The 13,973-nt window shown below is 43.8% G+C and overlaps 1 protein-coding gene across 1 annotated transcript; it reads left to right on the top strand.

Moving 5' to 3' along the window:
* The first annotated feature begins 3,889 nt into the window (after positions 1-3,889).
* On the top strand, positions 3,890-4,963 carry LOC134944345 (taste receptor type 2 member 40-like). The gene has a single exon (XM_063932926.1). It carries the CDS (start codon positions 3,890-3,892, stop codon positions 4,961-4,963), a length of 1,074 nt encoding a protein of 357 aa, XP_063788996.1.
* Positions 4,964-13,973: the final 9,010 nt, after the last annotated feature.

The raw sequence follows: 13,973 nt of genomic DNA, 5'->3' as shown, positions 1-13,973 counted from the left end.
AGTCCCCTTTTACACAGTATGCCAGGTAGAGTCCCCTTTTACACAGTACAGCAGGCAGAGCTCCCTTTTAAACAGTACGATAGGCAGAGTCCCCTTTTACACAGTATGGCAGGCAGAGCTGCCTTTTACACATTACAGCAGGCAGAGTCCTCTTTTACACAGTATGGCAGGCAGAGTCCCCTTTTACACAGTATGGCAGGTAGAGTTCCCTTTTTGGTTGGGCTGGGAGAAATCTCATATCTCCCAGCACATGGGGGGAGTGGAGGGGGAGCTGCAGCACTACCCGGCTACTAATGTGAGAAGAGGTAGCCAACCAATGCAGCTAAGCAGAGATGGCGGAGGGAAGCGGACCCCAGAATGCAGCAGCGGAGTGGACAAGTGGGTGTTGCCGGTGGTCCTGCCCCCACAGTGCATCTGTGCTGTGTGCAAGGCACTAATGGCACACACCTAGTTACGGCCCAGAGAGAGGGTAATGGGAACATAAGCTCCCGCTACCCTAAGCTTTTCAGAATGGATCCCGATGACAGTAGCAGTAATGTGAGAAGGCAAAATTACTTGTTCCTTATACTTACCATCATGCCGCCCCCCACCTGTTGCCTCCTCTGCCTGTGTGGGTAATGCTCTGGTGGCTCTGTTGCTGATTTAGCTGCCAGGATTGCCTCCGCTGCCTATTCCCTTCTGGCTCCCATAGTTCTAATCACGGCTGCTCCAGTCATAACATTAGCTCTGGTCCTCTTCACCAGCACCGCCAGAACTGACTGACACAGCAATATGTCCATCACCTGATATGGTGACCCTGACACCCCCTGCATCATACAGCTGAGACACACAGCCGGCAGGCAGAGGATCTACAGCCTCAGTGTCTCCTCCAGCCATGACATTGGTTTCAGCTCTTGTCGACCCCAGGCCTCCCAGTTCCAGGATAAATAACCAGGAGTAGCAAACACGGCCAGAACGGCCTGACATTGCAGCAGGAATAGTCAAATGGAGGGGCATTCACCAGGCTTGAATGAGGATATAGGAGTTTATTCAAATACAGGCATACTCAGCTCATCAACATCTCACAGCAGAGCAGCGGAAAGCACATAAATACAATTATTGTTGCAGTCCATGTTCTGCTGTCAGACGAGCCCTTTCACAGATACAGGCAGTGGACTGGTGTTACTGCTGTGTCTGACATGCCACTACACCGACTGGTATCTTATTCTGAGCGCATACATAAGGTAATTGACACTAGAGATTGAAATAACTCTATATTTGAATGTTAGTCCAATATGATTGTGATATGTTACACTTCCCATGGGAGTGCTCTAAATTAGTTGGCGGTGGCTCCCTTAGATCACTTTAGGTCAGTGGTTCTCAAACTGTGTGCCGTGGCCCCCTTGGGTGCCTTATGACACTTGCAGTGGAACCCTAGGTTGGTGGTCCAGGAAAAATTCTAATTATTTATGGTCAATAAAATAGAGAAATCCAGAGCTGGTGGCTGACAGTCATAAACTATGTGGACAGAAGTGAAGTTTGTCCCTCACCACACAACTGAACCTAAAGATGACATATTAACACAGTTTACTTATTTTATATTTTTTTCTGAATAAGTCGTTTTTGACCTAGGGGTGCCGTGAAAAAAAATCTGTTACTCTAAGGAGCCGAGATTTAAATATGTTTGGGAACCACTGCTTTAGGTATACATATGGGAGAGGGACTTTTTTTTATGTCTCTTGACAAAGGTCCAGGGTGGTCATTCCGAGTTGTTCGCTTGCTAGGTGCTTTTAGCAGCATTGCAAATGCTAGGCCGCCGCCCTCTGGGAGTGTATCTTAGCTTAGCAGAATAGCGAACGAAAGGTTAGCAGAACTGCTACTAAATAATTCCTTGCAGTTTCTGAGTAGCTCCAGACCTACTCCTAGATTGCGATGACCTCGGTCCGTTTGGTTCCTGGTTTGAACGTCACAACACGCCTTGCTTTCGGCCAGCCACTCCCCCGTTTTTCCAGCCACTCCTGCGTTTTTACCTGGAACGCCTGCGTTTTTTAGCACACTCCCTGAAAACTGCCAGTTTCCGCCCAGAAACACCCACTTCATGTCAATCACACTATGATTACTCGAGCGTTGAAAAAATGTTGCTCGAGCTTGCGTAACTCTACTAAGTTTTGTGTTAAATTACTAAGCGCATGCGTGCTGCGTACCATGCGCATGCGCATATTTCACCTAATCGCTGGGTTGCAAAAAACAGCAATGAGCGAACAACTCGGAATGACCTCCATGTTGGGCCCAAAACGTTGATGAGTTGAATTATGTCTGAATTTGAAAAAATCTTCATTCCGGTCTGGTAAGTGCACCCTCCATTTGACTATTTGCATGTAGAGCTGCTGAACCCCTATTTTGGTTGCTACCCCAATAAGTTTAGGGACATGGCATGAGTGTGTACCTACTGGAACTACTGTATATCTCACACACTTCCAAAGTTCACAAGAGGGTGCACCGGTAATAACAATACAATAGCCACTCCACCAGGGGATCATGAAGAAGGGAAAACCAACGCTCCAATATATAGAAAGAATTTAGCCCATTTATTAGTAGGCACAAAACGCCATCATAGGGAAAGAAGGTCATAGGTCATAGCTGTTTCGGTCGGTGACCACCTTTCTCAATGATCTGCCATAGCTCTTTTCTCCTTATGCAATGAGCCATGGCACACTAGAAGCAAGAGAGACGCCAGCTCCCATGTGACTTGGCCAGCTCCTAGGTACTTTTTTTTCCTGAAAATGCATCTTATTCACATCGCACAGACCTTGCTGATTTAAATGATACAGTATGTGGCAGGACTATGCTGATTTATTGCTGATCGCTGCTGTGCATTTTCACACAGCGGGTGATCAGGTACTAAAGGGCATTGCCGGTCTGCGACGAGCTGGTGCAAAAAATTTGATCGCACGGGCGTTCGCAAGGTGACTGACAGGAGGAGGCCGTTTGTGGGTGGCAACTGACCATTTTCTGGGAGTGTTTGGAAAAACACAGGCGTGTCCAAGCGTTTTCAGGGCGGGTGTCTGACGTCAATTCCGGGCCTGGACAGGTTGAAGTGATCGCAGCGGCTGAGTAAGTTCAAACCTACTCAGAAACTGCACAAAACTTTTTTGTACTGCTCGGCTGCACATGCGATTGCACACTTGCAAAGCAAAAATACACTCCCCTATAGGCGGCAACTATCTGATCGCAGCACGGCAAAAAGTAGCTAGCGACCGATCAACTCAGAATGACCCCCTATAGGAATAAGTCCTGGGATGCACAGAGACTGCAAACACTGGATTTTTGCAACTCGGCGTACACATGGGATCGCACACTTACACTGCGAATTTACACTCCCACTGGAGGTGGTGACTATCTGATCACAGGACAGCAAAGTTGGCAGCCCAGCGATTAGGTCTGAATGACCCCCAATATTCTGTGTGCAACGGCTGCTGTATCTGGTTGTCAATCTTATCCACATATCAATGCGAATAAGAGACATCTTGGGGGGGAAAATGCACAAAAAGTTGCTCAGCGTTAGTAAACTCGCTGATGACTAGGCACGACTACAGTGGCTGTTTAACTTGATGGCACCTGTAAGATGAGGGAGCACACATCTGTACATCTCTCCTCACCTGAACTGCTTAGAGAATACAGTCAGCTGAAACACAAATAATTATGGTAGTAATGATACCTGCGTGATCATTTGCGTAAGTCTAGTACAGCACCATTTGCACACAGGATTTGCATTCAGCCAGTTGACCTGTAATCCTAGACGGTCACGTTTTGCATGTACTTAAACTTAACCCAATAAGAGGACATCATTATTACAGCTACCTGAACTAAGAATAAGCTGTGGTTATATACTACCTGTCTGCCTCGCAATATGGGAGGTAAAAGTAGGATTTGCAAGGTCACAGTTTATACAGTGATTGCATGTTACAGATACATCTATAAATATAATGAGCCATCGCCACCTTCCCTCACACAACAAGCCACCAGGGAAGACAGAGTAACCTTATTCCAGATGCCTCAGTATACTCTCCTTCATACTGTAGCGTCTGACATGGGTAATCCTGATACTATGACTTGTCTTGTTATATTAGCACTTGAGGCTGTTGCTGGATTATTTTCCAATTTCTTTATCATATTCTCACTAACTGGCTGCAAAAGGAGCAATATTGTCACCAGCAACATCATCCTGATCACTTTGTGCATTTCTAATGTATTCTACACAATTACAGTAACTGCAAACATTGTCATTCGCATCATGTGGCTGCATGTGCTTAGGGTAACGTATGTTTATAAAATTATCAGTTATATGACCGTGTATACCATTACATCCAGCACATGGCTCACGGCCAGTCTTTGCGTGTTCTACTTCATCAAAATTGTAGACATTCCATCCCGCGTGCTGGCATGGATGAAGAAGAAGATCGATGCGGTTGTCCGGGGGATGATACTAACAGCAGAAATTGTTTCTCTTTGCGGAAGTTTCTTATCACTTCTTATTTCCAGCCAACTACTGGCCCAGCAGAACTCATCTCTAAGTGCAGCAAATGTCACCTTAGAGTCACCAAGTCTGAAGTTCATGAGCATCGTCCTAATTCTCAACGCTTCACCTGCCCTTGTTGCAATAACAGCCATGGCCGGCAGTGCCGGGTACCTCAAGCTGTACGACCGTCAGAAGAAGAGGAACATTGCGACGTTTTGTAACAACCATGTGAGAGATTGTCACCGAGCTGTTCACACCATGGTGTATCTCATAGTTCTCTTGATATTACTGATTCTTGTTATGGTAATTGTTGGACTGGATGTATTTGCTGAGAGTAGTTGGGAATACTGGATCTGCGTGATGATTCACTTTTCACTTGTCGCAGTTGAGTCCGCCATCCTTATCCACGGTAACCCTAAGCTACAGCAATCCTTAAAACAAATATTAAGTGTCTTGCATGTCTGATATGGATCCACTCTGGAACGGATGCCATTTCTACTTCTACTCTGCAGTGTATTCACCTTCAATACTATATGTACATACAGTACACAAATTGAGGTAACACTTGTATAAAATGTCTCATAAGAACTGCAGATCCCCTTATTCCAAGAATCTGAAATCCTGCCGGAAGCTCTTCTGTCAATACAGAACAACGAGGCGGCTTCACAGTGTGCGGAACAGTTTTATTAGAAAACACTAAAGGCAATGAGTAATTCATTCAGTAGGATAATGCTTGTAGCAAAGTTACAGCAGTGTGGACTTGTTACCACATGGTTTTATAATGTATACTCCACTGGGCATTCCACAGTCACTGTCTCTGGGGTCTTCTGGGTACCACACACCACACCAGCCGTTATCCACAGAGGTCGCGGTGTGTCAGAATACACCAGTCCTGGGGAGTGTCGGCAGTGTCATCAAAGCTCCTCCATAACACATTTCATCATTGACTACTATATTGTGGAGTGGAGAGAGTGAAGTGCCTAATAGTGTAGGAAGTCACAGTACAATCTGAGCCATAAATAAGCTTATGAAACGCGTTGCTGCAGACTGTAGTCCTTTGCTCTAGGAACAGCACTGTCACAGGAGTGAGACCTTTATGTACTGGCTGCGGATCTGTTCCTCAGATGATTAAATCCATGGACAGTGTGATTACTGCTTAACTTGTCTGTGCATAAAGTGAAATACAATGAGCCCCAAACAGAATCTATTATGTGTCATTAATGATCGCTAAGAAAAGGATAACGAGGTTACGACTATATGATGGATAAACAGTGGCGTAAGTTCATCACAGTCGCCCGGAGGCAAGATAAATATTGGTGCCCCCCTATTTCCTATATTAAGATAAATATATGTATGTTTATGTGCGTGTGTGCGTGTGTGTATATGCAGTGTTCTGAAAAAAAATGTATATACTGTATTTATACATTTAATTGTCTTTTATTTTAAATCACAAATTTCTTAGCAGTCATACCCAGGATTAGAACCCATGACCTGTTACACTGACAGCAGACACTTTACTGATGGACCTATTTGCTCCTGTAGAGGAAGCATGAGAATTCTAACTATATGAAGTCACGTGTATTTGTCAGAGAAGTATCTTCATATAGTTAAAATTCTCATATTTCCTATACAGGAGCACACAGCTTCATCAGTGAGGTGTCTGCTTCCAGTGTAATAGGTTGTGGTTTCTAATCCTGGGTGTGATACTTGTAAAATGTGTATATTCAGTATAATAAAGAGGGTGTGGTCTGTAAGGTGCAGGGACCAGTGAGGAAGTCGGCCACTGAAAAGACAGCAGCGGCTATCAATTAACTTAATTCAATGGTGTCACAGAATGGGAGGAGAGGTGCCCCCCTTCAGAGCAGGAGCCCGGCAGCAGATGACTCCGTTGCCTCCCAGAGTTCTGCCTCTGTGGATAAATCTTCTTAAAAAGAAGATCTTTGTGTTACTGTCTTTCCTATTAGTAAATACCCTACACATTGCTATGAATAAATATCATGGTCTCTGATAGTAATAATAATAACAATAATAATAATAATAATAATAATAATAATAATAATAATAAAGTATACCACCCAACAGAATGTGTGCTGCAACTGCAATGAGGAAAGGACAATAAACACCTCTATAACGTTCCACTGTAAAGAGATTAGTAACAATAGAGAACAGTCAGCAAAATAAAAAATTAAAGACAAATATTTCTTGTAATACTTTAACACATAAAACAACACCCCAGAGATACACACTCTATCCCGAACCCTGGTGCAGGTAGTCATGTACCCAAAAGCTCTAATAAATAATTACATTTAATAAAAGTACTACTACCTACCTCCAGCATTACACGCACCAGGCAGGTCACAGTGTGATTCCCTGCCATAAAGTAATGTGATCCCACTCCATCCTTTTCTTATTTACACCTCTATAGAGGATATAAACTTCATCAGAACTGGATAGCTACACACGGAATGCCCCTGTCCAAATATTATTATTATTACTATTATTCTAAATCATGTCCTGCTGGAGAATAGCACTATACAGATATTATTTAATTATTATTATTATTATTATTATTAATCATGTCCTGCTGGAGAATAGCACTATACAGATATTATTTTATTATTATTATTATTATTATTATTATTAATCATGTCCTGCTGGAGAATAGCACTATACAGATATTATTTTATTATTATTATTATTATTATTATTATTATTATTATTATTCTAAATCATGTCCTGCTAGAGAATAGCTCTATACAGATATTATTATTATTATTATTATTATTATTATTATTATTATTATTATTATTATTATTATTATTATTATTATTATAAATCATGTCCTGCTGGAGAATAGCACTATACAGATATTATTTTTTTATTATTATTATTATTATTATTATTATTATTATTATTCTAAATCATGTCCTGCTGGAGAATAGCACTATACAGATATTATTATTATTATTATTATTATTATTATTATTATTATTATTAGTTATTCATAGAATTGATTAGCAATGTTAGCAATTGCCTCTGTCACACATTGCAGTTTTAGCACCAGTTACTGTGCCCAGCGGTATCATGCCACGGGCATCTGTTTCCCCCCAGGTCACACCTGGCATCCCTGAGTCTTGCACTGCTGCATGTGTGTCCTCCTGTCGGTTCAAGTGGCAGCAGTGTATGGGTGTGGCCATCTTGGATTTTCAGACAGGACTCCATCTGCCAACTAGATTCCAGCAGCCAAACACACATGACCTGTTCAGCCAATAGGGACTGGGAGTTCCCTATTCAAACCATCTCCTGAGTTCAGCTCATTGCCAGAACAACTCACTTCCTTCAGAAAACAGGCTCCCGGCAGCAGGGCTTCCAGCTCTCTGACATTTCCTGCATCTGGTTCTGCCTTCTGATATCTGCATTCACAAAGTGCATCTGCTTCTGTTTCTGGCTCCTGTGAGCAGCATTTATTGCATCTGCATTTGACTTTGTCTCAGTGATTTGCACTCACACACTGCATCTGCATCAGTCTCCAGTAACCTGCACAGACAGTGCGTACCTTATCAAAGACTTCATCTCCTGCTACATTTATCATCTGGGCTTTCCTGCACTGTGCATTCAATCCAGCAGGTGTCCCATTATACTGTGGAATCTCATCTATATCCTACTTTCAGCACCGTGCAGTGAATCAAGATCCCCCTGCAGGCTGTCTCAGGTATTACAGGCACTCTGTTGTTGTCACACCTATTACCTGTTCCTTCTTTGCAGATCTGAACTCAGTATACTGTAAATCAGATACTATATTAAATCAATGTATTCACAAGCACCTATATGTATCTCCCTTGTATTGATATAAAGAGAAGGAGTATCTTCAAAGCCTCAAGCTTCCACTATCCTTCTGCATACAAAGCTAATGCCATGGGTCCTGATCCAAATACAGAAAACCACAGGGATGTGACAGTTTTTTAATTAAAGAAGATGCATTTTCAAGGTATCTTGTTGAAACCATGCTGACATTAAAATATTTGTTTGGGATTCATTGTTTCTGTGACCAAACTATAGGTACAAATTGTGTAATGTTCATGTAATGTTCTTTTATTTCATACTACTACTACTACTACTAATCTTAATTATTATTATTATTATTATTATTATTATTATTTATATAGCACTTTTCTCCAGCAGGACTCAAGTCACTTTACAGACATAAAAACTCAGCACATACTGTAGCACAAAGCAATTAGTATTACAGCAAGTAGATAACCACATGCAAAAAAAGTTATATATTTAAAGGATATACTGTATTTGTGTAAACATACACCTATCCTCAAATTGCATCAAATAGCCTAATTTGTGTCACAAATTTTGTAAATAAGATCTCACCATGCATTTCACCAAAGGACTCACCATGCATCTCACCATAGGACTCAACATGCATCTCACCATAGGACTCACCATGCATCTCACCATAGGACTCAACATGCATCTCACCATAGGACTCAACATGCATCTCACCATAGGACTCACCATGCATCTCACCATAGGACTCACCATGCATCTCACCATAGGACTCACCATGCATCTCACCATAGGATTCAACATGCATCTCACCATAAGACTCACCATGCATCTCACCATAGGACTCACCATGCATCTCACCATAGGACTCACCATGCATCTCACCATAGGACTCACCATGCTTCTCACCATAGGACTCACCATGCATCTCACCATAGGATTCAACATGCATCTCACCATAGGACTCACCACACATCTCACCATAGGACTCACCATGCATCTCACCACAGGACTTACCATGCATCTCACCATAGAACTCACCATGCATCTCACCATAGGACTCACCATGCATCTCACCATAGGACTCACCATGCATCTCACTATAGGACTCACCATGCATCTCACCATAGGACTCACCATGCATCTCACCATAGAACTCACCATGCATCTCACCATAGAACTCACCATAGGACTCACCATGCATCTCACCATAGGATTCAACATGCATCTTACCATAGGAATCACCATGCATCTCCCCATAGGACTCACCATGCATCTCACCATAGGACTTGCCAAGCATTTCACCATAGCAATCCCCATGCATCTCACCATAGGACTCACCATGTATCTCACCATAGGACTCACCATGCTTCTCACCATAGGACTCACCATGCTTCTCACCATAGGATTCAACATGCGTCTCACCATAGGAGTCACCATGCATCTCACCATAGGACTCACCATACATCTCACCATAGGACTCACCATAGGAATCAACATGCATCTCACCATAGGACTCACCATACATCTCACCATAGGTCTCACCATGCCTCTCACCACAGGACTTATCAGGCATCTCACCATAGGACTCACCATGCATCTCGCCATAGGACTCACCATGCATCTCACTATAGGACTATCCATGCATCTCACCATAGGACTCACCATGCATCTCACCATAGGACTCACCATGCATCTCACCATAGGACTTACCATGCATCTCACCATAGGACTCACCATGCATCTCGCCATAGGACTCACCATGCATCTCGCCATAGGATTCACCATGCATCTCACCATAGGACTAACCATGCATCTCACCATAGCAATCATCATGCATCTCACCATAGGACTCACCATACATCTCGCCATAGGACTCACCATGCATCTCACCTTAGAACTCAACATGCATTTCACCATAGTGCGCACCATGCATCTCACCATAGCAATCTCTATGCATCTCACCATAGGATTCACCATGCATCTCACCATTTGGACTTACCATACATCTCGCCATAGTACTCACCATGCATCTCAACATAGGACTCACCATGCATCTCACCATAGGACTCAACATGCATCTCACCATAGGATTCAACATGCATCTCACCATAGGACTCACCATGCATCTCACCATAGGACTCACCATGCATCTCACCATAGGACTCACCATAGGACTCATCATGCATCTCACCATAGGATTCAACATGCATCTCACCATAGGACTCACCATGCATCTCACCATAGGACTCACCATGCATCTCACCATAGAACTCACCATGCATCTCACCATATGACTCACCATGCATCTCTCCATAGGATTCAACATGCATCTTACCATAGGAATCACCATGCATCTCACCATAGGAATCACCATGCATCACACCATAGGACTTACCAAGCATTTCACCATAGCAATCCCCATGCAACTCACCATAGGACTCACCATGTATCTCACCATAGGACTCACCATGCTTCTCACCATAGCACTCACCATGCTTCTCACCATAGGACTCACCATGCATCTCACCATAGGACTTACCATGCATCTCACCATAGCAATCAGCATGCATCTCACCATAGGACTCACCATACATCTCGCCATAGGACTCACCATACATCTCGCCATAGGATTCACCATGCATCTCACCATAGGACTTACCATGCATCTCACCATAGCAATCACCATTCATCTCACCATAGGCCTCACCATACATCTCGCCATAGGACTCTCTATGCATCTCACCATAGAACTCAACATGCATTTCACCATAGTGCGCACCATGCATCTCACCATAGCAATCTCCACGCATCTAACCATAGAACTCACCATGCATCTCACCATTGGACTTACCATACATCTCGCCATAGTACTCACCATGCATCTCACCATAGGACTCACCATAAATCTCACCATAGGACTCACCATGCATCTCACCATAGGACTTATCAGGCATCTCACCATAGGACTCACCATGCATCTCGCCATAGGACTCACCATGCATCTCACTATAGGACTATCCATGTATCTCACCATAGGACTCACCATGCATCTCAACATAGGACTCACCATGCATCTCACCATAGGACTCACCATGCATCTCACCATGCATCTCACCATAGGACTTACCATGCATCTCACCATAGGACTCACCATGCATCTCGCCATAGGACTCACCATGCTTCTTGCCATAGGATTCACCATGCATCTCGCCATAGGATTCACCATGCATCTCACCATAGGACTTACCATGCATCTCACCATAGCAATCAACATGCATTTCACCATAGTGCGCACCATGCATCTCACCATAGCAATCTCTATGCATCTCACCATAGGATTCACCATGCATCTCACGATTTGGACTTACCATACATCTCGCCATAGTACTCACCATGCATATCAACATAGGACTCACCATGCATTTCACCATAGGACTCAACATGCATCTCACCATAGGATTCAACATGCATCTCGCCATAGGATTCACCATGCATCTCGCCATAGGATACACCATGCTTCTCACCATAGGACTCACCATGCATCTCACCTTAGAACTCAACATGCATTTCACCATAGTGCGCACCATGCATCTCACCATAGCAATCTCTATGCATCTCACCATAGGATTCACCATGCATTTCACCATTTGGACTTACCATACATCTCGCCATAGTACTCACCATGCATCTTAACATAGGACTCACCATGCATCTCACCATAGGACTCAACATGCATCTCACCATAGGATTCAACATGCATCTCACCATAGGACTCACCATGCATCTCACCATAGGACTCACCATGCATCTCACCATAGAACTCTCCATGCATCTCACCATAGGACTCAACATGCATCTCACCATAGGACTCACCATGCATCTCACCATAGGACTCACCATGCATCTCACCATAGGATTCAACATGCATCTCACCATAGGACTCACCATGCATCTCACCATAGGACTCACCATGCATCTCACCATAGAACTCACCATGCATCTCACCATAGGACTCACCATGCATCTCACCATAGGACTTACCAAGCATTTCACCATAGCAATCCCCATGCAACTCACCATATGACTCACCATGTATCTCACCATAGGACTCACCATGCTTCTCACCATAGGACTCACCATGCTTCTCTCCATAGGACTCACCATGCATCTCACCATAGGATTCAACATGCATCTCACCATAGGAGTCACCATGCATCTCACCATAGGACTTACCATGCATCTCACCAAAGGACTCACCATACATCTCACCATAGGACTCACCATAGGAATCACCATGCATCTCACCATAGCAATCACCATGCATCTTACCATAGGACTTACCATGCATCACACCATAGCAATCACCATGCACCTCACCATAGGACTTACCATGCATCTCACCATAGCAATCACCATGCATCTCACCATAGGCCTCACCATACATCTCGCCATAGGACTCACCATGCATCTCACCATAGAACTCAACATGCATTTCACCATAGTGCGCACCATGCATCTCACCATAGCAATCTCCATGCATCTCACCATAGGACTCACCATGCATCTCACCATTGGACTTACCATACATCTTGCCATAGTACTCACCATGCATCTCACCATAGGACTCACCATACCTCTCACCATAGGACTCACCATGCATCTCACCATAGGACTTATCAGGCATCTCACTATAGGACTCACCATGCATCTCGCCATAGGACTCACCATGCATCTCACCATAGGACTATCCATGCATCTCACCATAGGACTCACCATGCATCTCACCATAGGACTCACCATGCATCTCACCATGCATCTCACCATAGGACTTACCATGCATCTCACCATAGGACTCATCATGCATCTCGCCATAGGACTCACCATGCATCTCGCCATAGGATTCACCATGCATCTCACCATAGAACTCTACGATGCATCTCACCATAGAACTTACCATGCTTCTCACCATAGGACTCACCTTGCATCTCACCATAGGACTCACCATGCATCTCACCATAGGACTCACCATGCATCTCACCATAGGACTTACCATGCATCTCACCATAGGACTCACCATGCATCTCACCATAGGACTCACCATGCATCTCACCATAGGACTCACCATGCATCTCGCCATAGGACTCACCATGCATCTCACCATAGGACTCACCATGCATCTCACCATAGGACTCGCCATGCATCTCACCATAGGACTCACTATGCATCTCATCATAGGATTCACTATGCATCTCACCATAGGACTCACCATGCATCTCACCGTAGACATTTTAACAAAATATTCATCTGACATATCTATTGCAATAATGGTACAATACACGGTTGCCCTGGCTGCTGATGTGGTGCAGTGTGTGCAGCTGCTGTGCGCGTCTCAGTCAATAATCGGGGAAACAACAATAAACTTCTTTATGCCACATATTGTTGCTCTTAATATTTGATATTACAAATCTTGTCATACAGAAGTGCTAATCCTATGTGGCTAGGACATTGGGGGTTCTTCATAGTTGTTAGCAAACCAAAAAAAGTTAGCAATTGGGCAAAACCATGCTGCACTGCAGGTGGGGCAGATGTAACATGTGCAGAGAGAGTTCGATTTGGGTAGAGTGTGTTAAAACTGAAATCTACACAAAACCACTACAGGACATGAAATGCAAATCTG

Source organism: Pseudophryne corroboree, chromosome 7 (genome assembly GCF_028390025.1).
Source record: "Pseudophryne corroboree isolate aPseCor3 chromosome 7, aPseCor3.hap2, whole genome shotgun sequence".
NCBI classification, from domain to species: domain Eukaryota; kingdom Metazoa; phylum Chordata; class Amphibia; order Anura; family Myobatrachidae; genus Pseudophryne; species Pseudophryne corroboree.
Note: the sequence above shows the minus strand (reverse complement) of the source record. Positions and strands in the feature narration are given on the sequence as shown.